The sequence below is a fragment of the Castor canadensis genome, chromosome 7, assembly GCF_047511655.1.
Source record: "Castor canadensis chromosome 7, mCasCan1.hap1v2, whole genome shotgun sequence".
NCBI classification, from domain to species: domain Eukaryota; kingdom Metazoa; phylum Chordata; class Mammalia; order Rodentia; family Castoridae; genus Castor; species Castor canadensis.
Window position 1 is genome coordinate 18,364,045 of NC_133392.1, and position 26,474 is coordinate 18,390,518.

The following is a 26,474-nucleotide window of genomic DNA, read 5'->3' on the forward strand; positions in this document are numbered from 1 at the left end:
AAGAGGAAGTCAAGTTCCTCTAAAAGGGGTCAAAAATTTTTGCATGTGTTATTTGGCACACCTTGTTAAGGGAAATAGAGGCAAAACCCCCCTAGATTTATAGGAATCCAGAATGTAGCAGGTCTTTTACACAGGAGGTGGTGATGCAGCAACAGGAAATAGCCACTAGATGGCGATCAAGTTTCATGAATCTGACTAATCTCCAGTTCTGAGCTAGGGCAGCTTGTATCTCTGCAATCTTTGCATCCTACAGTATGTACCCATGCCCTCAGATGCAAATATTGCTTCATTTTTGGTTCTATTTTCATCTGTGCACTCTCTGAACACTTGACAGAAACATTTACTGTTAAATTTCTTGTACGTTTCCATGTTGGCCAAAGAAATGGGGGTGGGGATTTCAAGTTTGTTAATACGAGATTGGTTGATTGAAGTAACAATATGGATTTGTGGATTCTGAATGATTACATTGACTTTTACATGTAAAGATCAAGTCTTTACAATCAAACTCTAACCAATAAGCGAAAATGAGGTGCTTTCAGTGAGAAACACCTTCTGGTAAAGGCATTTATGTGACCCAGAATTTATACACACCAATTAAAATATCTCTCTGGAGGAAATACAGGTGAATGGATGGAGGTTAAAAAAAAATTCCTCTAGATGATAGATTTTTGTTAACCAAAAACCTAGTCTAGTGACACCAAAGGACCCGGGAGGCAACTTTGCTGGAGTCTGTGGGAGATGAGATGAGTAAGACCCCAGTGAGGCCTTTCTCTGGTTTCAGTTTCATTGGAGAACAACTCATAGCTGGAAGGTCCGTGGAACCAGAACATTTTGAGTCTCTGACAATCTTTTTCTCTGACATTGTTGGATTCACAAAACTGTGTTCTCTCAGCTCCCCGCTGCAAGTGGTGAAGCTCCTCAATGATCTGTACAGTTTGTTTGACCATATCATACAAACCTATGATGTATACAAGGTAAGAATCCTGGCTCCAGGCTGGGAGGAACATGTGCTCCTTTGTAAGCCATTTCTGGGCGTGATTGAGGATGGATGCCCAGGATGTCAGCTAGGAGGAAGCCTCCATTTCATGCTAGCAGTTCATCTCAATTCATGGCAGAAACTCACTGTTTTATTCTTGTGTGTCTTCTTGGAAAAGGGCTTGATTAGTCACAGATGTGTGTTTGTCAAGGACCATCACTTGTACCCTCCATTTCCTTCCATTATTTTAATCTCACAGCAAATGCATTTCTAAAGAGGCATTGACCTTCTGCTGACTAATTCCTCTCTCCAGATTTGGAGAGGCTCAGGCCTGCTATCCTTTAAAAACTGCTTTTGGATCCAGTGAGGGTCTTGCTTCTGTTGTTATGATTCTTAGCGATTTAGGGTGAAGATAGACTCCCCAAGTTTAGACTGTCAGACCATGGCTAAAGGGGAAATGAAATAATTAGCCATCTGGTGCTGCTCAAGGAACTCTGTGACTATGGCCACCTGGAGTGAAAATGAGTCTGGGGGAGGATAGCAAAGGAGCAAAAATCGGTCTTCGTTTAGATGGTGGCGCTGATGGCTGCATTTTGCTGTCTCTGACCTTTCTAGTGAGGTCAGGTCAGGGCTCTGGGACGAAACCATGTGCCTATGCATGGACATACCTGCACCCGCTCTGACTGCATCCCAGGACACTGCTTCTGCCCATGCTTCTGGGACCTGCACAATTTAGGGGAGAGTGAGACTATATCCCCGGGTGACAGGTCCTCAATGGTTATCCCCCAGTGTGTCCCACAAGTGATGCCTCTCTTCCAGGGCAAAAGAAAGGGTGATGTGGATCACTTCCCTCCCAATAAAACCAGAACCCACCCGACTAGGACAGTATCTTCTGGGATTTCCCTCCTAGTGCCACCTTCTTGGAGATTCTTTGCTTGTGCTGATTTATAGTCTTTTCTCAGGGATTTTTTATTAACATACATTAATAGTACAAGAGGGTTTCATTTTGATATTTTCATCGATGGGTATAGAATACTTTGAGCAAGTTTAGCCCTCTTTTACAGTCCTTTAATACTCTCTACCCCTGTCCCACGAATTTATATTTCTGAAGAATGCTCTCTAGGTGGGGAGTGGAGGCCCAGAAGCATAGCAGACTGGTCCAACAGTTGACTTTTTTTTTTGTAATTTAGGGGTCATGAGGATAGAAGTGTTTGTACGGCTAGTGCTTGAAATTCCAGTTTACCACATTGTCTTTGGATTGTACCTGGAAAGGGTCAAAGCGTTAAGCTTCTATGCGTCATTCACTGCTCTGTTGTGAATGAAGGCTCTGAAAACTGATCTTATTAGGAGATTGGGGAGAAGAGTGCAGTTCATTGCTGCCTGTCTAACTAATTCTGATCTTGGGCTAGGGGAATATGGTCAAGACTACTGTCAGATTTCAGAGGCCAAACCAGTGGTTGTTGGGAGGAGGGCTCAGGAGAGGAAGGCTTTGTGGAGGAATGTGGAAAAGAGAAGGAATTTGAAGAAATGCTGGTACTTGGATAAGGTAGAGGTCAAGCAAATATGATACTTCAGAGTATGTGGCCTCAAGGCAGGAGTCGATAATAAGGGGCCTTGTTCTTTGACCCCATCCTCACCCCCATCCACCACCTCCTACATGGAACACGCAGGTCACTCTGTTGCTTTATTTTCAGGTTGAAACCATTGGAGATGCATACATGGTAGCTAGTGGGCTTCCCGTTTGCAATGGAACACGACATGTGGCTGAGATTGCCACCATGTCTCTGCATGTCCTCAGTGCCACCCATTCACTTTCAGATTGGGTACATGCCTGAGGAGAAGCTCAAGCTCTGGGTTGGCCTCCACACAGGTAGTCAGAACTGATGGCCGTTGCCCAACAATCCCTGTGTGACAGCAGGGGGTTCTGGGCTCTAGTCCCAGGTCTGAGGCTTTTAGGAACACAACTTCAGGGGAAACCACAGATTAAATTGCCTTTGTATGTGTATTTCTGGTTATCTAGGTTGCTTGGTAGGAATAAAGAAACAGTGACTCAAGGATGTTGAACCAAAAATAAGGAGAACAGAAATGAGGGCAGTTGTCCTGGGTTACTTTCCCTCCATGTGTCTGTCAAGTGCTCTTTGATGTGCTCTGTATTTGAAAAAGTCATGGGTATGTGACTGTGCAGAAGTGACTCCGACTTGGTTTAATGCTTTTCTGTCACTGTTTTAAAATTCTTAATACTTTTTTGAACAGAGTCCCATATTTTCATTTTGCACTGAACTCTGAGAATGATGTAGCCAGTGTCCTATTCCTATGTATCCTTCAAGTCTCAACTAAAATAAATCCTGACCTCCAATCAGTATTAATTACTCCATGTTGTGCTTCTGTAGGCTTTCCTTACACCTGTAGTTCCTGAATAACATGGTCATTAATTATGTCACTTTCCACAGGAAGTATAGGGGTTCTGTAGGTTGCTCTACAGAAAGCCCAAGTTGTATTGCTAAAATTTTCCCCAAGAGGGCATCTAAGGAATACTTGCTGACTTGCTTTGTTGACTTGACATGTAGCCTGGAGCCTAGCCTTAGAAATACAGACAGATGTGCCTATTGGTTCTTTTCTCCTCAGGTCCTGTGGTGGCTGGCGTGGTGGGAATCACCATGTCGAGATACTGTCTGTTTGGAGACAATGTGAACATGGCATCCAGGATGGAAAGCAGCAGTTTGCGTGGGTATCATTTACAGCACTCTAAACACAACACTGCTGTCCCCTCAGTCCCACTCTCTTTATCTGGTGGGTATTTTTAGAAGACTCATTTGCATCTTTGTCTCCTATGTTCCATTCGGAAGATAAGATCATTGTCTACTTGAGACAACACTGATCACAAGCTGGATAGACAGAGTTTTGCATTATGCTCTCATTGGATTTACATAAACACACATGCCCTCCTCCTTCCAAGACTCCATTTTAAACAGACACACATACAACAAAATCATTTATACAAAGAGCAGGAGTTGGAAAACATTTTCTGTACAGGGACAGACAGTAAATATTTTAGGCTTTTCAGGTCAAAGAGTCTCTGTTGTAATATTTAACTCTACTGTTATAGCTCAAAAGCAGCCATAGAAATATGCAAATGAATGGGCATACCCATGTTATAATAAAACCTTATTTACAAACACAAATAGCGTGCCAGATGTGACATAAGGTCACATAATTTTCCATACCTGATTTAGAGTGTATCCTTAGTGGTGTAAAAGAAATCTATGATCAGGAATTCTAAGACATATCACATTCTTTTGCTTTATAAATTTTCTTGTATTGATTATTGCTAGACACATGTATGCCATTTATCAGTGGAGACATGGAAAAAACAATTACTCAATGATTTAAGTTTCACAGAGTTTTCAGTTAACATTGTTTTGAATTTATAGATTTCCCAAAAGATGTAAGCACACACACACACAACTGTCTCCTTTGGTTACTTCATTGTCTAAGTTAATAAACCACATTCAAATACATATTTAAACCTCTCTCTTAGTTTGTAAAGGTTTCAGAACACACTGGGAAGGTGGCTGCTATATAGGCTCCAAAACTGATTCTAGTTTCATTTGTGCAATTTGTCCAAGCCCATCCCAGGAAGTTTAAGGAGCCCAGTTATCTACCATCCATGGGAACTACCAACTTGTATGTTGAGTCAGTTCTACTGTTTCTAAGCTAAACATGCTAAGGTTTGAGCAGTACCCAACAGTGTCTGATCAATGCCTGTGTGGTTGGCTGTCCCAGCCTAGGTCCCAGATTTCAAATGTTGCTTATGTTTTGTTTAATGAGAGGTCCTAGGGAATGAAAGAATTGGAGTAGCGTAAGTTACCTCTCCAAAGCTGTCCCTGCCACTGACTGGCCCTCCCCAACCCTCTACCGATAAGGTGATAACTAAGCAATGACTGGTTTCTGGCAGCTCTCCAGATCCATGTCTCTCAGAGCACTGCTGGCACCCTGCTGGCAATGGGAGGGTACCATATACAAAAGAGGGGCACCATTCCAGTCAAGGTAAGACCAGACCAACTGTGTCTCACCTGTCTAATGTGAGTCCCTAGGCCAGGTTGAAGAATTGGGTGGATGAATGATTCCCTGTGCATGGGGACCTCTTAAATCTCTCTGGATGCTTCTCTGACTGGCAGATCTTCTGTCTTCAGAGAGGACTATGCAGTTCCCTCAGATGGACAAACATGGAATGTCCAAGGGAAAATACCTTAGCTGTCATCTAGACTGGCCCCTGAAGGGATGCTTCCTTTCTCTCTGCCAGAAATGGTTCCTCAGTTTTCACCCCAGTGTGGCCTCCCACACATAGCTACAACAAATACCAGAAAGTATGATGGCCACCTTTCCTCTGTGTTCCTTTACCTGAGTCTAAAGTGCCCGGGTAGATGGGACAGAAGCCCATTGATTTGGTATTGGAGGAACTCATCTTTATACATTAAAAAACAAAACAACAAAACTTCCCTCTTTCTCTTTGTCCCTCTTCATCCTGGCCTTTGTCTGTCACTGACATATACCATGTCACATTCTCATCATTCCCTTTAGATTGTTCTTTCCTGGGGTGGGGACATATGCTCACCTTGTAATGTTCTCAGGGCCATCTTAGAGATATGCACATGAGAGTAATAGGTGGTTCCTATGACACTGGGAGTTTGGGTGGGGTTGGGAGAAAAAAGTGAAAGGGAAGAGAGTGACATCATCTCTCTGATTTGCTGAGCCTGCCTTGGTGTACTGTATCCTATCCACTGATTTCACATATAAGGAAGGCCTTCAAGAAGGCAGCAACACAGACCTAGCTTGGATCAGCTAGTGGGACAGATCCCACTCCTTACTAGCTGTCTGATTGGGGAACTTGGTTTTATCATCTGTAAAAAAGGAATGGTGACTATACTGGATGTGAGGATTGGATGTAAAAATGTATGTGAGGTGCTTTACCTGGTGTCTAAGAGTTCAATAGGTTGTATCACTGTTTTTAAGATTTTTTTTTTTTTTGTAGCAAACTAGTTTCCACAGGCCCTCCCTACTAGGCTATGGCTGATTGTCCATCTAGGCTTATTAGCAAAACCCAAGAGAAGCATCAAGATTTTATCTAAAGGAGGTTTGTCCCTCATGGGTGGGAGGGGTGGATCTTGCTGACCAGGCTAATAAGGCAGACTCAGCTATGCTTCCCAGGCAGTCCCTCTTCTGTGGGTCACCAGCACTCCTTTGCCTACCACAGGGCAAAGGAGAACAGACAACTTTCTGGTTGAAAGGCAAAGAAGGCTTCACAATTCCACTCCCTGAGTTTACTGAGGAGGAACCTAAAGGCCCAGAGATCTTGTGAGGTGGGTATTATCTTTGAAGATGCACAAAAGTCTATGGGGACCTCCTCTTTGGAATACATCCAATAGCCCACTGAAGAGGTGCAGTTCTGGGGTATTGAGTCAATCTCCCACTAGTGGGTGCTGTCCAGTCCAGCTGGCCTCCTCATCCTGTCCCAGACTTTGCTCCAGCCTGTGGCCTTGGACAATGCCTGCTTGGATGAGGTGGATAAGTGCTGGCGACAGCTGCTAGCTGTCCTAGCTCCCAGACATTTCCAGCCCATTAACTCGTGAGTTTTTAGTGAGCCCATTTCATTTTGGGAAAGAGGAAGGGGCATAGCCTCAAAAGGCCACTGTCTCCTAAGTTTGGTGCTTCCCCCCTCCCTTATCAGTTAATCAGCTTGCAAAGAACTAGAAGCCCAGAGCAGAAGGTGTCTCAGAATTGTTCAGGGCAACAGCTCTAAGGTGCATGCAGTCCCAGAAGTCCAGCTGTGCTGAGCTATTACAAGAAGCCAAGCCCACGGCAGGACTTGAAGGCTGTTCCTGAGCCCTGACTTCCTGTGAGCACTGTGCCTTCAAGTGGATAATGTCCTGTTCTCAATTTATTGCTTAATTTCTTTCTTACCCACTGAGCAAGAGCTCCTGCAGTCAAGGCTTGAATGTTAGGTGGAAAATTCCATCCATTTATGAAGAGTTTAATTTTAAAAAGTTTCAGCAAAGATGAACCTATCCTTTACTGTGATGACTATTTTACCTTCTTCACAAAAAAGTAAGATTCAGTGTTGTTTTATTCAATGATTCTTTTAATGGATTTACTGACCCACTCAGGTGTTTACAGGATTTCCTTTTTCTCCCCAGGCAGCTTCTCACATACAAACAGCTTCTGCACGGTTGCCTCTGAATATGACAGAACAACTGAATGAAATACTGCATTCGAGACCTTTTCCCATGACCAAAGGAGTGAAAATCAATCAGACTTTCTTTCTTTCTGGTCCTGTAAGCTGCCTTTGTGGAGATATTTTTGAGTACTGTATCTGGAAACAAAATACCTTTTAATTTATTGAGGGCCTTTGATAAAATTTTACAAAAGACTTGGTGGAATTCTTACCTTTTTTCAGGAAGTGGGGTACTAATCAGAGCTAAGAAAAGTGCTTTCTGAAATAACCCTCCTGACCGAGCATCTAAGCATTGCGGTCTGCAGCATTTTGCTTGTGCCCCAGAGGTGAATGACTGATTCTACAACCTTCACGGTTCTATTTCTATAATACAGTTCTGTTTCCATTATGGCAGGTTCTGCTCCTCCCCAAAGGCCCTCAGCATCATGGACTGACAGCTTTAGATTGGCGCTTAGTGGGAGGGAAGGCAGGAGCTTTCTCCCTTCTACTCCAGCAGGGAGACAATGGGCCAGAATTTATCTTCTCCTGCATAGGATCATGGCTTCTGGATCATGGCTTCACTTTGCTCAACCATGAAAGGAAACAAGTCATCTTCTGTTATGAGGCCTCTTAGATGGGTAGGCCAGTCCCCATTCATCCCTTCATCCATCCGAATATTTAATTAATTGGAGGAGCATTTATTTACATTTACTCTGCCAGCTACCACACTGGGGGGCATAAGATAATATGAAATTTTCCTTGCGATTTAGTTGAGAGGAAACATAAATAGTAGTAATGCAATATTAAGGAATAGTGTAGCTCTGAACAAAAGTGAAGCGACCAAGCAACCCAGTATTGTTACATTAAAATGGCATTGGAAAAGGGCATTCAGATATGGGAATGGGGTTGGATAAGGTACTTATTTACTATTGTCCTGTCTTTGTGCTTGTATTAAGGGTATGTGTGTTTGCTTCCATGGAGCTGTAGCCCAAATGCTTACATAAATTATGTTCATATAATTCAGTCTTCTTCATCAAACATGGTAACATAAACATTTAGTGACAGACACACATAACTAGACAAAAACATAAAGACATACAAATTTGCATGTTTATACACAGACACCCACATACACACATATGTGCACATATATACATATCCATTCCTTTGTGTGTATATGTGTATACATATATACATGCATACATACACAAAAGCATATATATGATTAAGGATCATAACCAGGAATTTTAATGAGAGCAGTTTTGTAAAAATCTATATCCAGTGTATTTTCTGTGACAACCAAGAAAAACTAAGGGAGTATATTATTTTCCTCCTTCTTTGAATGTCTGTTACATGTCTAGCCCTAGTGAGAATTTATGAGAGAGATTGGTTTGAGGGTATTTTATTTTAATCCCTCAATAGACAAATCATGAGATGGGAAGGACAACCAAATATTGTGGGACTGTTATTTAATCTTAAGCCAAACACATCCACTTACGGGCAACAGACATTTGGGCATTGTAGACAAGGATAACCCAAGAGCCCTTTCCCCCAGACATTACTCATACAAAATGCTTCCAACTCTTTTGCCTCCTTGACTGGGAAATCCAGTTCTGCAGTGTTAGAAGTGTGACTGTAGGACAGAATGATTGAAAGTCTGTGGTGTGGTCGTGACTCTAAGAAGCTTGACCCTGGGAGGGTTGAGGAATTGGTTTTCACCATGACATATTAACACTGTAAACTGCAGTCTTAGGTTATTTATTTTGAGGCATTTTGTTTATTCCATGACACCAGGTAGAGACATAAGGTTATAAAATATAATGATAAAAGAAACCTAACTCATTGTTTTAAACTCTTGACAGCCAAAGTCTTATTAATTTGACTATAAGTATGCTATTTAGGAGTTTCTGACTAGAACCAATAAAACATGTATTCTGTCCTTCCTGACTTCAAAAGTCTCTGAATTTACAGAAGGAAGAGGTTCCAAACTGACCAGAATATCAGTTTAGAGACCAAGTTTAGATGCCATTTAGTTGTTTTACTCTAGCCTATGGTTAAACAAACAGAGACTTCATGTCTCCACAGATTTGATAACTAGTTTAATTTCTGAGTTCACTAAAGCAAGTTGTAAAAGAACTACCAAACTGCAGCTCTTGAGATTTCTCAAATACATTAAATATAGAAGGTACAAGCCAACACATGATTTCAAGCTATAAGCCCACTAATTAAATCTGTATACAACTAAAAAAAGAACTTAGAACTTGGGTTTATCCTATCACACTCCAGCCAATTCTCTACCAGGGTTGGTTCATTTCAGCTTTTGTTTATTGACAAAATGTAAACCATTGACATTGACATATTCTGGATTACTGGGGTGTTCACATGTTGAGGGCATGCTACCATGTGATTTTATTGGCCATATTTGCATTTGTGTTTCTGATACTGGCTTGAATGCTTGGAGCAAAGGCTAAATGCAGTTAGATCATTCTGTATAAATGAAGATTTCTTAGAGCAAATGAGAGCATTAAGTGTCACAAGCTCTGAGGACCCATGTGGAGGGGGTCTTTCCATTGTCAGTTGCAAGCACATTTCATTTAGGCCATGCTGCATTATTATGTTAAATCAACGTGTTTTATTCCTTTTGTAGTTTTCTTTTGATTTTAGAAGTAGCTATCAGCTATAAGAATAGGATTTTATACTTACCTAATGTTTGTGTAGATCTAAGATACCCTATAAGAAAAACTCTACAGTCGACATTCTTTCTGTTATTCAGGTTTGAGCAAAACTATTGTATTCCACTTTGACTTCTACTTCACTGTTTGAAGATTGAAACCCCTGCCCTGGGCTCAGCTCTGGTCCTCAGGTAGAATTGCAGTTACAATGACAAAGCCCCTGTTGGGCAAAGTTGGTTATTCCTGCGCATTTTGTATTTGGCATTGGCTTTGTGGTTATGCCCTACAGTCTCCTCAAAATGCTCAGCTGCACCTGGTTGAAGTGTAAGTCTTTCTTTTAAAGTTAGAATAGCTTTCAAAGGTGTCTACAGCAGCAGCCCTGACTTGAGTTTGAGAAAAGAAGACTCCTCCCCCAGCTGCAGGGGGGACTGGTAGAATCTAAAGGCCACAGGAAGTACCAAGAGGAAGAGGGGCAGCAAGGGAAAATGACCATGGAATTCACACAAATCTCCAGAACACATATTTGGCAAAGTGTTATTCTCTGCTTCCCCACAATGTAGTCTTCTGTTTGTCCTTTTTGGCAGCACAATAAGGGAGTTTGTCATCACTGAGGATGACTTTGGTGGGAGGAGCTGCAGCTGCCTCACTAACTCCTATAACACAGCACAAATCCCCAGCATCACGATGAGGTGATATAGAACATCTGTGAACCAGAGCAGATGGCGACAGCACTGAGAAACAGTTGCACAAGGTTAAGGACAACTCAAGTAGAGTTAGCAACAAAAATGTAAATTCAGGGGTTGTAACCAGGTTTTCATAAAACTCCAACATTTTGTATATAGTCATTTTTGTTCATTATTTCGGGATTCTATAGGTCACTTTTCTCAGTTCAAAGAAACAGATGAACCTAGGTGGTGGACCTCTAGCAAACGGGCATCTGAGCTTCAATCATAGAGTGACAGCACAGTTTAGTAGGACTTTGGCTGCGGAACTCCCTTTAAAAATGACTGTCTGTTCTCATTTACGTCCTTCCCATCTTCTTCCTTTCCCACCCACCTGAGTTCTGGGGGTGGGGTTTGGCAGGGAAGTGGGTGGTGTCATCCCTCCCACTTGTTGGCAGCTCAGGTTACAATAGCAGTTTCCTGGTGATCTTTGGTCCTAACTACCTAATTTCAGCTAACTACCCAGCCTGTCCTGTTCTGTAATCCCTTGGTCCTAACTATACCTACCTATCTGACTTCAGCCAACTTACCTAGCCTAATTGCTAAGAGTTTATTAATAATGAGACTGTCTTAACACATCTCTTCACATGGCTGCTTACTTCTCATCGCTCCAGTGAGATCTTAGGTCTTAGCTGAAATGTTTCTTCTTCTGCAGGGCTTCCCTGGCTACTTTCTAAATCATGTCTCCTCTGTCCCTTGACCCCATACTTCGCACATACTAGGAAGGACAGGGACCTTGCTTGTCTTGTTCACTGTGTTTTTTAGTGACCTTAGTTGTGATTAAGTAATCCATACAACACCATGTATGATAGGGGCAATTATTAGCCCAATTTCACCAGGAAACTGAAGTATGAAAGGGTATGGTCCTTGTCCAAGGTCACTCAGTTAATGCAGGGTAGAGCCATAATAGGGACTCAAATGTTTGTTGAATAAACAGATGATTGAAAATCATGTTCTCCAAATGCAGGAATCCAAGTGAAGCTCCCTAGTGATGGCTTTGCTGAGACTTGAGGGGTGTGGGTTGTGGTTCTACTTTGTCCACTTGAACCCCAGCTCTTCCCTACAGGCCCAAGGTCTGGTTAAAGAGAGACCTCTTTACCTCTATACCCCTTTGCCCCATGAATGTGCACATTAAAGTATAAATTCTCAGTCCTTAAAGGTTTTGCTGGTGTCAAAGTCAGCTTTTTTAAAAAAACATATGCCAATTTCCAGAAGGACCACTTTTCCTTACCTGAGAAGCTATAGAGACTCAAAAATCCCCTGCCTGGAGTGAGTAAAGAAAGAGAATGCAGGTGTTAGAAAAGATCATGGAAGGAGCTATGGCTATTGTCTTTAGGACAAAGTCTGTACTAAGATTTATGAAGGCATGTAGTCTTTTCTCCCTTCTTTCTCCTTTCCTTTTTCCTTTCCTTTCCTCTCCTCTTTCCTTTCCTGTCCTCCCTTCCCCTTCTCCTTCCCCTTTCCTTTCTTTTCTTCTTTTTTTAAAAAATTTTCTGGTAGGAGCTCACTGTGTAGCCCACCTAGAATTTGTAATCCTCCTGCTACCACACCCAGTATGGTCATACATGCAGTCTCTATTGCCACTAATCCACACTGTCATTGTACCATGCACACAACTGTAGACAATACCACCTAAATGAACAAGTGTCTCTGTTCTAATAAAACACTATTGGCTGAAAGTTGAATTTCATATAATTTTTTTGTTTTAAGCTAACAACACTTTCTTAGCTTGCAGGCCACACACAAAGTCAGGAGGTGGCCTGAGACACCACCCTGGCTGTAGTTCGGTAATTACACTCCAAGGCACAGCTGCTAAAGTCAGCCTCCCCACAGATATGACTTACCTTCAAGTCACACCATTCTTTGAGTCTGCTTCAAGATTTGCAACAGAGGTCTTTTATAAGCCTTGAACTGAGTGGAATCCCCTTGCCATACTCCCCTACCCCTTAACTGTAATCTCAATCTCCCTTCCCATTAGTGTGTACTATCTCCTTTCTTTCTAGACAGTAAGTTCCTTGAGGACACAGCCCTCATGGGTCTTGATTACTTTTGAAACTGTAGTGCTCAGCCCAGCCCAGTAGTGCTGCATGCTCAGTAAAGGTTTGTTAACTTGCACTTGACATTCTAGAACATTTCATTTTCTATTGTTTTGCTCACTGCATGCTTTGTTTGGAAGCTCAGCATTTCCTCATTTCTTGGGAGACATTTGGACTTGAGATCTTTTCAGCGTCACCTACAAACCTCAACCCTTTAATCAGCATGAGCCACCCCCCATCCTTGCTGGAAGACTCGAGGAGCAAGTTAGGGCTGTGTCCCCAGGAACTCCAGGTTTGGAAATTCAGTCAAAATGCTCAGACTGGTCATGCCTGGAGACACAGCCCAGAGTGTGTGTGACCTAGGGGGATCAACTTACTCTGCAGGGACAGCTCCACCACCAAGACGCCCCCTGTCTGGTCCCGCAGCAGACGCTTCCTTTTGTCACAGTTCTGAAGACCCAGAGAGGCGGGAAGAGAAATGAACAAAGAAGAAGAAAGAAGAGGTCATTACCATTCCATGGGGGAGAAATGGACAGCTTGTTTTTTGATAAGGAGGGAGGCTTTTACTTATGATTATTCTCACCGCAGTTATTTTAGAAGCAGACACTTGCAAAATGTATTCTGGTTCATTTTCGTTTCTTTTTAAAAATGTGGTATCAATATTCATCCTTTGACCAGCTGTGAAATGTTTCTCCCTTCCTTTCCCTGGCCCTGTCTCCTTCCCCCTTTTCTATCTGTGCTCATCAGGGACCACCTGTGGCCCAGTGAGTCAATGGAAGTTAAGGTCATAACCTTACTTCTGCTGGTTCCTCTAGACCGTGTGGACTAGCAGCCTCTTGGGAAACTCTGAGGTCTCCTGTCTAAGCAGTCCAGAGAGGACAACAGTTTGGACCTCAGTACTTTTAAGTCTCTAAGGTGGTGTTTTCAAGCTCAGTGAGCAAAGGATTCACCCCATGGCTTGTGGGCACAGCTTGTTGGCCCTTCTTCTCACTGTTGAATCAATTTTGGCCGAGAATTTCAGCAGCAACTCTCTCAAGAATGCCCAACTGAGACTAAAATGGCCCACCTTTTGAGTTCTGTTCAGACCTTGCATTTCCCTTGCACCTTAAATTTTTCAAAGCATCTCCAGGTCTGTTACAGCCTTCATTTTATGTTCCATTGTTCTCAGAAAAGTGAAGGCCCATCAGTACTTGTCACCACTGGTGACATATGAGAAAACCAGGCCCAGTGGTAGGGTGAGTGACACATATCTGACTGGGTAGTTTGTTGGTGGCAGGATGGACAGGCCTGGAGCTTCTGTCTCCGTACCCATAGCTGGGCCCTCTTCTCTAGGAAGCCCTCCACACACACCCACACAGAGTGCAACCTCCCAACTTGAAACCCAGCCCTAACATGGCTCACCACTGGGCAGGAAAGCTTCTCACTGTCACAGATGAATGTCTCACAGTGCAACCAAACCTTGGAGAGTTTGGGTATGTTCTGGAACCGGAAGGCATTGAATTGAAAGGTTGCCCTGTGATCCTTGCCATTCTCATGCACTAGGACGGTTTCATCCGTGGGGCAGCTGATGCATATGGGGGAAGCGAGAGCACAATGTCATGTTGAAGAACTGCAGCAAGGGCACTGAGGCAAGTCTACATATAGAAACTCTCCCCTAGATTTGTGTGGAGCTCTTTGCCCTTTGGAAAAACTCTGATGGGTAGTCGCTTACTTGATCTTCACAATTACAAAGTCAAGGAGAGAGAATATGAGATGAGTATGATTGTTTTCATTCCACAGACAAGGCATAGTAGGAGGAGACTGGCTTATGAGAAGCTGTACACCTGGTAAGTTATACTTCTGTCCTAAAGAAGTGAAATTTGGTTGGGCATGATGGTTCATGTCTATAATGCCAGCACCTGAGAGGCTGAGGCAGGAGGAGCAGGAATTTCAGATCATCCTGAGCTATTGTAATGAAACTCTGTCTCAAAAATAATGAAAGGAAGGAATGAAGGGAGGGAGGGAGGCAGGAAGGAAAAAAAAGAAATGAAATGAAATCCCCACGCTCTTCTCAGGTCTGTGATATTGAAGATCTCCAGCTAACACAGGATATGAACGTGATGCTAGGAACAGCATTCTCCAATGTTTCTGTAGACCCCTACGCTCAAGTCATACCTGACACATATCTCTATGTGTATCATGAGGTTTTGCTATTAGAAATTTGAATTTGTGATCCATTATTTAAAGTATACACATATTTATATTATATGATTACCTTTGTAAAAATATGGTCATATTTTCATGTAAGCATAGAAAAAAATGACTGGAAATAGCCACCTAAATGTTTCTTTACAAATGTAGGTTCAGGACATTAGGAACGTGACTTTTGAGAGTTCACTAGAGAGAAAGGATGGGTGAGCACTGTGTCTTCATATCTGAACCAAGGGTCAGAGCTGGTTCTATTTGTGAGTGGCTTCAGCAGCAATGGATCTGTAGATACTTTCCAAATTATGAAACAAGGCTCTTACAGGCTCATTTGGTCAATAAACCTGAGATCCTTGTATGAACTCAAGAAAGGAGGCCTTAAAATAGTTCTTTGCAGCCAGAGTACCCGGGTGTGGTGTCAGCCAGTGGAAAATAATGTAAGCAGAGCTTCATGTAGGGGGAGGTGAAGGAAGGAAATAATGGCAAGCCTAGATGACTTGGCACTACTGCCTCTTGGCACCAGCTGTAGCACCTGCCTCTCAGTGACAGATACGTCTGAATGGGAACAGCCCACTTGGAGGTCTTCACACCCTTATGTGCAAGTCTCCTTCCCCATACAGATCACTCTTTGAGATGAGTGTGATGTTTCAGCACAGCTCAAGTGCACAGGAAAAATCCCTGATAATATATCTATTATAATCTCTCTAGGAACTCTAGAAAACTGGGGTCTCCTCCAAAAGGGCCCAGTGCAAGCAATAAGTATTCTCCCATGCTATCCCAAGCTGGAGCAAAGAGGATTGGGGTATGCCAGGCTCAGTTCTGACTCCAATAGTGGTACCTACCCCTTGTTGATCAGTTGCCACTGCAAGGGATACATGAAGTCAGCAGAAGGTGTGGCCCAACAACTGTTTAAGACCACTTTAAACCTGGAAACAAAGCAAAATGGTATCACTTTGAGCCGCAAATTCTTGTGCCTAGAAATACCTGATGATAAAAGAGTCTCTTGGCTTGTATTTTTTTCTGCATTTAAAAATGTAAGCATAGAGGGAACACACTTACCTAATACTTAACCCTTTAGCTTCTACTCCTGCAAACAGATCTGAACCGATTTCAGATGTCTCCAGGACAAAGGGGGCTTCTTTCTTGGTAGAGAACTTGGCATTCTTTGGAAGGAAATGGACACTAGGCATTACAACCTCTCAGAATGAGCGCATGAATCTTGATGGGAAGTGACAGGAGCCAACCCTCCAAAAACAAGCATATAAGACTCCAGAGCCAGAGGAGCTACCTGCTAGGATGCTGGTGCCATTGTGGAAGGTTAGGGGGAGTGAGACATCTGTATTTTAGATTTGCCGGTCATAGTGAGACACACGCTGTGTGTTTAATCTGTACCAACAAGATTGGACTGATTTCAGGGATTCCATCCCTGGAATTCAGGGATACTGAAGCACTGTGTTTTATGAAGTTGTCCAAACCAAGAGGGACCAAATACATACAGCTCCTCTCTGCTCCTGCTCACCTCTACTTCTTGCTCGAAAGTTTCTGATCGGATTCCCAGTATGATTAGTAGTAACAACAGCAATAAGAAGCATTAACTTATTGGTTGCCTATGTATTGGGCACTGCTCTACATATCTGGAGAGTTTCTATGTCAGGAGTTTCTACACGTTGAGATATAGTGGTGAACAAAGCACAGATCTGTCTCTAATGATCTGATATTCCAGTAGGAGAGACAGATGACAGATAATAACTCAATTAGAAAAGATATTAGAATAGAATATGGTAGGTTATATAGAAAAGTATATAAATGGTAGGCAGGGTAAGACAGATTGGGAACATGAAGAAGGGCAGGTTACAATTCTAAATATAGTGTTTAGGGAGGCCTCATTGAAGAGGAGACATCTGAATAAGACTTTAAAACAGTGAGAAAGGGGGCCATGCAGCTATTTAGGGAAGAATCCTTCTACACGGGTGAAGTCCCTGGGACAAGAATGTGGCTGGCATAACAGCAAAGAGGCCAGTGTGACTGTTGGCTGGAGCCAGTGCAGGGGAAGTGTAAAGGTAGAGAATAGAGCAGGAGATGGAGTTGGAGAGGCTACAGGGAAGGGTGGAGGAGACTGGGGTTTCAAATCTGAGTGCAGTGGGGAGTCACCATGATGACAGCTCAGGAGAGGCAGGTTGTGATCACTAGTCTAGCTGTGTGGTCTTCCTGTCATCTTCTTCAGGTAGTTCTGAGTGAATTATTAGGAATAACAGCTGTGTTTCCAAGTGACTTACTTAAAGAAGGCTGCCTTCTCCATTCTCTGAGTCTTGGATTTAACTCTAGGAACAACCTTGAACTACTCTCTGGATTTAGCCACCAGAGAAAATAAAGTATTGCAGGGAAGTGTAAAGATCCTGGGATGGCCCTAGCTCTCACCACTGACTTAGAACACACTAGAGGCAAGTCAGTCTTTGGGTCTCAGTTTCTCCACCTGCAAAATGAGAATAGTCTTTGTGATAACATTTAATAGAAACATAAAGCTCAATTTTTGAGCCAGGTGTGATGGCATGCACCTGAAATCTCAGCTACTTGGGAGACTGAGGCAAGAGGTTGAGAGTTCAAGGTCAGCCTAGGCAACATTGTAAAACTCTATCTTAAATACATAAATAGAAGACTACTTAGAAATTTTTTTTAAAACAATACAACAGAAGAGGGGGATGAGGGAGAGAGATGGTGGTGGTAAAACTAACCAAAGTACATTGTAAGCATACATGGAAATGTCAGAATGAATTCCCCTTGTGCACCTAATATATGTTAACAAATATGTTTATGAAACAATAAAACAAAAATAAAATGAATACTAAAAAAAAGAAAAGAGTCAAGTGCTGATTACATGCCTGTAATCCTAGCTACTTTGGAGGCTGAGATTGGGAGGATAGCAAATGATTCACAAGATTCCATCTTCAAAATAACCAGACTCAAATAGATTGGAGATGTGGCTCAATCAGTAGAGCACCTGCTTTATAAGTGTGAAGCTATGAGTTCAAAACCCAGTCCTACCAAAAAAAAAAAGAAAGAAAGAAAAAGAAAAAGCTCAGTCCAGGGTACTGCTTAAAGATTGTGTTCCACGGGCTTAAAGATGTGCAGAACTGCACTGTGTAGGCAGTGGCAGGCATTGATGCTTAAAAGGATATCTAGTCAAAATGGACTTTTACTTCCATCGTGTTGAACAGACAAGGACTTTTCTGAGAAGACTCAGAATCTTTCATCTTCTAGTACCTCTTACATTATTTTATGGATTGCAGGTCCACCAGGGCTCCCAAACTCAGTCACCTAGAACTCAGCCAGCCTTCCTCCCACTTGTTAGACCCTTACACTATTTCAATTGGTGAGATAATGAAACAGTAATATCCTTCATCATAAATGGCTTACTAGCTTATCAGTGTTTGAAGATTTTCTGTGGTTTTTTAAATGTTTTTTTGTTACTATCTGAGATTTGGCATATATCAAGAGAACATTTCCAAATGTGAGAATGAACTGGGGGACCATGATGTGGTCCCAACCTAGGAAGAAATGTTCCTCCTAACTCCTCTCCCAAGGACCAGCCAGTAGAACACCATGATATTGAAATAATACTTCTACTCATGGTACAATCCTGAGTCCATTACTGAGTGAAGAAGAGAAACTGCACAGCACCATTCATTTCTGAGACAGAAGACTTTTTCTGTGGTACTGGGTTGGTTTTTCTTTTTTTTGGTGGCAACTCAGGGCCACATGCTTGCTAGGCAGGTGCTCTACAACTTGAGCCACTCTGCTAGCGCTGAAGCAAGACTTTTAATGATTGTTTTCTCCTCCTCATCCAATAACTACAGCCATACTTTGCATTATGGCTTTCTTTCTATATAGCATGAAAATTAGGGACCTGTTTCCAGATAGCGTCACCATATAAATGCAGGAAAATTGGTTTGGCATTCCTAAAACCATAGAAAACCCACAAATGCCATGTAAACTACTCATTCATCCAACAGAAGGGGAGTACACCTTGACAAATCAGTCATGTCCTTCAGTCCCTTCACTTGACCAAAAGATTGAATCACAACTGGCTAGTGACACAAATTTAGGATAAGTACACCTGGTTTAACAGTTACTCAAAACAGTACTTATACTCAAAAGCTCAATGTGAGATAGTGGTGAGAGAAAACTGCCCAAAATCCATATCTTAGGACGTGTTTCTAGAATCTTCCAGAGTCACCTCTAAACCACTGAGTCCCATATTCGTTCAAGAATGTTGGTCTGGAATATTACATTTCATTTCTAGGCCCCACTTTTTAATAGAGGCTAATCAACTGGGTCATACTACAAGAATGACAAGGATAGTGAATAATCCATAGTTAGGTGCTTAGTTTGGTGAAGATGGAGATGTTTGAAGGCATATAACATAATTATATGGTATTATTTCAGGAGGCAGAACTAGGACAAAAGGGCAAGAGGTCAGGGTGTCAGGTTTCATTTGGTCTAAAATGGGAAGGCCCAACTCACTGTTGTCTTTGAAAGAGGCACAGAAGTCACCCCTAAGCAATACTATAGAAGAGTTGTGGACTTTGGGTGGAAGGTCAAGGTCAAGGCTGATCACCTCTGGTTTTTTTTCTGAATCTAGTAGCCTGTGATTCTGGCCTTTATTGCTTGCATTTGTTCTATCCCATGCTTTTTCATTTCTCTCTAAGAAGAATGATCAGCACTGTTTTGATTGAATAAGTCAAATTAGTATGGTTGAAAATTATATTCAACCCTCTAAAGGTAACAATCCTAATGACCCTCAGAGCTTCCATGTCAAATAGGGAGGGTCAAAATTTATAAGCATGAGAATAACTATTTTCTTGGGCACTGATTTAGTGCCAGGCACTGTGCTAAGTGCTTCCTAAAGATGATTTCACTTAATCCTCTTGACAAACACAAATAAGGAGATGGAGGCACAGAGGGCTAAGTAATTTGCCCAAGGTTACACAATTAGTAAATGGTGGAACCAGCCTTCACGACATGGCCCATTTTCTTAAGAACAGTATTAAGTTACTTCTGCAAGCCAACTACCTTCCTTTATTTTAGATTTTTACTGGGAATATGGGACCTTGGCAAAAGTAAGTGGGAGGGGGATGGAGAGAAAAGAGAGAGGAAGCATGCTAAGTAGAACTGGTGCTTTTGGTGTCCAGCGTTTGGAGTTCTCAGAATCCAGAGCAATTAGCAATGCATTGGTTCCATTGTGCTATGTAGGTCATGGCTCTGTTTTTGGTAATTTGATGGAAATATATGCAGGGGGCAGTTGTTGCTTCAGAAACACACAAGAATGCTCTCAAAGCAGAAAAAAAGGAGGAAGAAAATACCAACCACATGGGCCAGGCATAGGAAACCAAGTCCATAGGGGGGAATAATAACCAGTACAAATGTTTCTGGATAGCAGAGCCCCTTCTTTGCTGAGGTCCATTTCTCCTGGAGTGGTTTGGAGGGCCCTAGTGGAGGCCTTAGCCTCATTTCTGGAGAATGGTACAGAGCCCAGGCATGTTCTCACATGCCTCTCAATTTTTTTTTTCCCAAGAGAATAAACTCCTTTTAGTTCTAAGGTTTGAAATTTATGTCTGAAACTCAGCATGGCATGGCTGGTGGTAGAAGCTGACTTTTATAAATCCTGGTATTCTCTATAGCTAACTGTTGTAAAACCATAGGATCATATATTTAATTTTATCTGGTTAGAATAATAATTATTCACTTCCAGACAGGGACTCAGTAATAAAGACAACCTGTCATTAGGATGTCCCCTATACTTTTGTTCCTATGTGGAAGCCCATTTTCCTCTCTGGACAGCCTTCATCAGGGGCTGTTTTGTCATCCTGGTAGCCTGTACTGCATTTGCCCCCTAGTATGAGATTCCTTTTATTAGGTCCTAATCACTGGTAGTATATGGCTAGGGGCAGATCTAAATTTTAGGTGACCTTGAAGCTTATATAATTTGGAGAGCTCTTGTTAATAAAAATAATTAAAATTTGAATTCAAAATTAGACATAGGGCCTTGAAAGGGGCCTCTGTAGGTGAGGGGCCCTGACACTCAAGCTTCATGTCCTTCACTGGTAGTACACCACTGAAACCACAGTTAGGAGATCTGTGCTCTAAACCTGGGCTCCTCCAAAGCACCTGTGTCATCTTGGGCAAATTCCTTATTTCCTCTGGCCTTTAGCAACTAATCTGTAAAACAGACTGGGTTATTTTAGGATTCTCTAAGCACTCACTGCTGAGTTCAGCCAGATTAATGGCTTCCAGGCAGCAGGTAAAGCAAGCTCAAAGTTAGTGGAGTTTGGGAAAGATAGTGTTTTTCTTTTGTGAAATGGATGAGTTGGATGTGTTGCCTTCTAAGGATGCCTTTCTAATGTCCCACATACAGGTTTGTATTTCTGTGTGTCTCTTCCTTTACCCATCTGGGCCAGTGTCTCCTCTGTGTGCATGTGTCCTCACTGGAAGTTGCAAATTTAAAGAACAAAGCACCCCTTCTAAATGGGAGAGCAGCTGGGCTAATAGCCTCAGCATATTTAGTTTCTCTGGAGCACTTTATTTTGACAGAAACCAAAATGCACCTTTAACTTCAATGTCAGCATTGACATCTAATTCAGGCAACAGTCCTGAATTAGACAATAAGGAAATCCACTTATGAAAGACTTAAGAGACCAAAAGACTAGGTATCAGAGGCCAACCCTAAGTCTTCTTTTTAGTTCTTTCTCAGTCAGGAAGCTCAATACTCCTACCAAATGTTTTAAAGAAGGATTAGATCCTAAATTTAAACAAATTTCTGGAGGGGATTGTAGTAGAAATTAATCTGGATTAAGAGTCAGACATTGTCCTCCTGGCTATTGCCCTTGCCTCAATTTCCTCATTAGTGAAATCAGAAGTTTGGCTTTTTATCTGTGTGACACCATTCAGCTATTTCCCCAGCCTATGAATCTGGCTGTCAGCTGCATACAGTCTATAAAGAGGTTTAAAACTAAATGGAAGCAGATGTCAGCACTTGAATTCTAGAATGGGGCTCTGCCCTGAGCTTGGGAAAGAGTGAATCCTGAGGAAGCATCCGTTATGTCCTAGAAAGGCCACAGGGTGCAAAGGGAGCCTGGACTTACAGTGTAGAAGTTGAGAGACAATTGGCTTTCAAATGTGCCCATGCTCCCGTTCTTCACGTGAACAGTGGCCACTCTGAAAAGGGGAGAGAATTTTGCATAAGGACTGAAACATGCCTGATTGACAGGGACTGTAGCACACACAAGGCGGCCAGCCCTCTGTGCCACAGAGCTGCTTACCTCTGGTCAAAGGCAGCCTGGTTCACCAAGTAGGTGGAGTGGTAGGTGCAGGAGAAGGAGTAGTTCACAGGCTGGTTCTTGACGATCACTGTGCTGTCATTGGAAACAATGTGGCTGTAGAAGTGGTAGATGGGGGGCTTGTACTGGAGGAAGGAAGAAGGCAGTTAGGTGGCCTAACTCAATTCCACAACAGGAATGAGGGTTTTGAGGAAAGTGGATGAAAACAGCTCAGAACAAAGTCCAGTGAGAAGACACCAGTGTTTACCAGGGGTGTAGAACCCCCTCTGTCCATGAGTGAACTGATAATTTTTGTAGAGTTCTTGAGTCACTCCAACTAAAATTGTTTAAAATAACCTAGGGAGATGTTGCATGCTTTAAAAAAAAAAATCCATATATCCATTGGGCTTCTGACCAAACAACTGGCACAGGAATCTCTATTTCTCAACATCAACTTGTTTCCTCTTCTTTTTATTCATTAGCATACATTAACAGCACAAGGAAGTTTCATCGTGATCAATGTCAAGAAAGCGAATGTCTTTGTCCATCTTCCATTTCTAGAACATTACTGTCTAGTTCTTTGCTTTTTGCTTCTTGCAACCATACACACTATTTTGGAGATTCTTTCCTCTGACATATTGGACTCTAAAACTACAGACTATTAGAGCTGGAAGGGACCTTGACCATCCACTTGCAAGGTAACTGACCTGACCTCCCCGAGATGATTTAAAGTTCACCTCACCAGAATATACTAGAACACATGATGCTTGCCTATCATACCCGTGGCTCTTCTCACTAAATCTCTGAATCCTTATGACCCTATAGGAAGAGGAAGGTCTTTGCTCTTATCCTCTGAGACCCACAAATACATAGTCTTCTGGCAGGCAGGGCATTCCTAGAGTGCTGGACTATTGTAGGAGGGTCAGAAGACTTAGCTTCCCTTTCATGACTCTGTCCCTACTGGTTCTGTGGCCCTGAGCTAGTGACTTATGGGGAGGTCTCAGATTTCTCCTCTATCATTTGAGGATACTTACCAAGAGGATGTCCGTGATTTCTTTTAATTTCGTGGTTCCCTAGATGCTTCAAAGGTCCCCGTTAAGGACTGTGTTATAGTCTGGTCACTCTTCCAAATGCACTTTATTATCACTTCCAAATCTTTGGGACAGAACAGCCATTCAACCCAGGAAGGATGGTGGCTTGTTAGAACAAGCTCAGAACATGACATAAGTAGGAGGTGGGAAGCGCGCTTTGCTCTTTCACAGAAGGTGGACTTGCTAGCTCCTGCCACAAATTAGTAGGATAAAAATCAAGCCAAAGAATCATCTAACTAGGTAGAAGAGATTTTAAGTCACACCACCCTCCCAGGAAATTTGGTCAACCAGATTGACTTGTGAAAGGAAATTGGGACATTCTGAAACCTCCTAAGGAGGATAGCAAACATCTCCTTCTCAGATTCAGTTGTCTTATGTTAAGCAACTGTGCATTGTGTGGCTTAGCCTTACCTCTGACTGGGTTCCACAATAGGACTTGTTTTTAGGCGATAAATCTGGGATGACAAATTGGTAGTAGCCGCCTTCGTGGACCCCATTGTAACACAGCCCCCCAAGGGCCAGCTGGTGCACTTCCCATCCATAGGGACACTCGGGGATTTTGGTGATGATAGTTTTGGGATAACAAAATACAAGAATGACATCTGGAAGAATACACACATGGTTTGGATCAGATGTGGCCATCGTATCAATCCACTTAAAGAGCTGTGGAGTCCAGCCACATTTGAATACACAGGGCATTGGTTAAAATAATTTCCCAGCTTTTCGTCACCAGCTAGGATGAGTTTTCCCAAACTTAAGCCACTGAAGTTCCACTTTATAGTTTATGTTACATCTATTTACTGACTGTACAACTGAGTATGTATTTAAAATGGTCAATTAAAGATCTCACTTTATTTTAAGGAATGTCTCTGAAAATACAGAATAGAATACATATATATATATATATATTTCATATTCCATGAAAACTTAAGCATATAACTTAAGATTTAAAATGCCCATTTCCTGAACAATATTGTAAAACATTAGTTTATGGCACAGGACAGAAATTTAATAGCTAAATAGAAAAAAAAAAGCCAACATTTTATATAAAAAGGGAGGGAGGGAAATAGAGAAAGTATTCCCTAATTTTTAAAAAGTTTACATTTTTGCTTCCTGTGGGTAAATTCTGATTGACACTGGGGACCTAAGTATTCTACTTGGCAACATTTTTGCTTTTTCATAACAAAGCTAACCCAGAGTTCTGATCATGAAACAGGGAAGACTCCAGAAACTTTCCTTTCTAAGGAAACAGCGTGGCACCAGGGCATACCTGCTTTGTTTGGTGTGCATGATCTTGCTGAGGCTTCTGCAAAGACAGCCAGCAGGACAAGGGTCCTCACCACCATTGCTTCTCAGAACCTGGTCTTTGCCAGGGAGCCAAAATGAACTGGCCAAACGCTCCCGTTCCCTCTAGAGCCCAGGCCTCGATCAGTCTAGGTCAGAAATGTGAATGAAAATTTAAAATCAAGGTAAGAACATAGGAGCACACACAGTCTTGGGGGAAATTTCCAAGGGACGTCAGCGGTAGTGTCTAGGGGCTCATACCATGGAAGCGTCAATGACCCAGGCAGTTGCTCATGTTCCCAGATGTTTCGTGCTCCCTGGACTCTGGATGCTGCCTCCCAGATGCTCCCCAACCCTCCAGTCCCAGTTGTAGTGACTTTATATAGCCGAGGGATGTAAAAGAAACCGCTCCAGATAAGTCACAATGAGCACACATTATCCACTGTGGGGGGAATAAAAGGGAACCTTGCACAACAATCCAAGGGGAAGCTCAGTTACCACCTGAGTCTAATTTCTTTCACTTTGCAGAGTTGGAAAACTTTTTTTTTTTCTTAACTGCTTCAACCAGATTGGAAAGAAAAGTTGAATTTTCCTTTTTTTTTACAAAAAATAATTCTAGTCAGAGTCAAACTATTTCTGCACAGTTCCGGCTGTTAATTTTCTTTCTTTTACATCTTGCTTTCTTCATTTTATTTCTTGCTTTTTATTTTTATATGCAGGTGAACAAAATTTTGAAGCCTCGAGTCTAGTCTGATTACATTTGGTAGTCAAACAAACATAGGTTATGTTAATGTAAATGTTTTAAAAGTTACTTTTCTCTAGTATTGTTAAAATAAATAGAATTAATTTATTATTAGAAATTCATTCTGAAATACAACTTTAAAGCGCACAGCCTCTAGGCTTCTTAACTATATTCATTTCCCAGAGCAATGACTGTGAAAGAAGGACCTTAGAAAGGCTCTCCTATAATTTAATCCTTAATCATGAAACCAGATCCCACCCAAAACAGCATAGAAGATGCTGCTCACCTGAAGGTTCCAGAAAAGTTTCATGTTTTAGAAACTTTTGGGATGTATCTTCTAAGCAATCTGCCTACATGAGATGGTAGAGTTGTCTTATATTTTCTCAAAAAGTATTGTCAGTTGAAAGTATGTTTTATAATGGCATCAAAGAATTAAGGAAATAGCTATATGGCAAGCCATTAAAAATTTCTGTGACTCAGTTTCCTTCTCTGTAAAATGGAGGCAGTAATCCTGGACTGAACTCTCAGAGTAGGTGGAGAGCAGCGATGCAAAGGCTCTTGGGAACTGTAAAGTACTAGATAAGTAAGTAGATTTACATGAAAAGACAATTAAGAGCTTCTGGGAATGCATGCGTAGCATTTTTTCTTAGAAGTATAACATGATGTATGTCATTGTATGATTCATGTAACATGAGGCATATCTATATTGTAGAACACATATGCTATATTTTGTGGATATTAAGTGGCCGAAGAGGGTAGAAAGAGGGGCTATGTTAAAATTTTTGAACACTAGGATGGAGTTTAGTGCCACTTCGAAACATTTGCAACAGGTTATACTATTGTCCATTAATCATTCCTGAGCAGAAAGAAGACACTCGAGTCTTACCTGTGTGAATACTGAGCTCCTCTTCCTGGGGATTGAATTCGAGGACTTGTGCTTGCTTGGCAAGCATTCTACCACTCGAGCCACACCCCTAGTCTTTCTAATCTTTAATTATTTTTCAACTAGAGTCTCGTGCTTCTGCCTGGGCCAGAGTCTGGCCAGCTTCAGAGTAGTCAGAATTACAGGTGTGTACCACTACACCTGGCCCAGAGGGTCTCCTTTTCTAGGGCTTAGTACTAATTCTCTATGTTTCTTCTTCCCTCCCTTTTATTAAACATTTATTGTGCCCCTGTGGCAGACCAGGCACTGGTCTTTTTTCCCTGAGAAAGTGAGGCAATGCAGAGTGGTTGGGTTTATACT

The 26,474-nt window shown here is 42.1% G+C and overlaps 1 protein-coding gene and 1 pseudogene across 1 annotated transcript; one reads left to right on the top strand and one right to left on the bottom strand.

The window, feature by feature from the left end:
- LOC109674821 (guanylate cyclase 2G-like) overlaps positions 1 to 7,403 on the top strand; it is a 48,234-nt pseudogene extending 40,831 nt beyond the window's left edge.
- A 1,303-nt stretch (positions 7,404 to 8,706) lies between these two features.
- On the bottom strand, positions 8,707 to 25,597 carry Tectb (tectorin beta). The gene is made up of 11 exons (XM_020151695.2): positions 25,518 to 25,597; positions 24,476 to 24,638; positions 23,617 to 23,807; positions 22,118 to 22,260; positions 21,941 to 22,013; positions 15,861 to 15,964; positions 15,644 to 15,727; positions 14,019 to 14,181; positions 12,995 to 13,067; positions 11,813 to 11,845; positions 8,707 to 10,562 (listed from the first exon to the last, which is right to left on the bottom strand). Exons 2-11 carry the CDS (start codon positions 24,549 to 24,551, stop codon positions 10,513 to 10,515), a joined length of 990 nt encoding a protein of 329 aa, XP_020007284.1. The 5' UTR covers positions 24,552 to 24,638; positions 25,518 to 25,597; the 3' UTR covers positions 8,707 to 10,512.
- Positions 25,598 to 26,474: the final 877 nt, after the last annotated feature.

Bases quoted from the DNA above. Each gene is read 5' to 3' on its own strand.
- Tectb (XM_020151695.2), bottom strand. From the start codon at position 24,551: ATGGTGGTGAGGACCCTTGTCCTGCTGGCTGTCTTTGCAGAAGCCTCA. The intron at 22,261-23,616 runs GTAAGGCTAAGC...TCCTTCCTCCAG, and splicing joins ATTGTGGAACCCAGTCAGAG to TACAAGCCCCCCATCTACCA. The intron at 14,182-15,643 runs GTAGGTACCACT...CATATGCATCAG, and splicing joins TGGCAACTGATCAACAAGGG to CTGCCCCACGGATGAAACCG.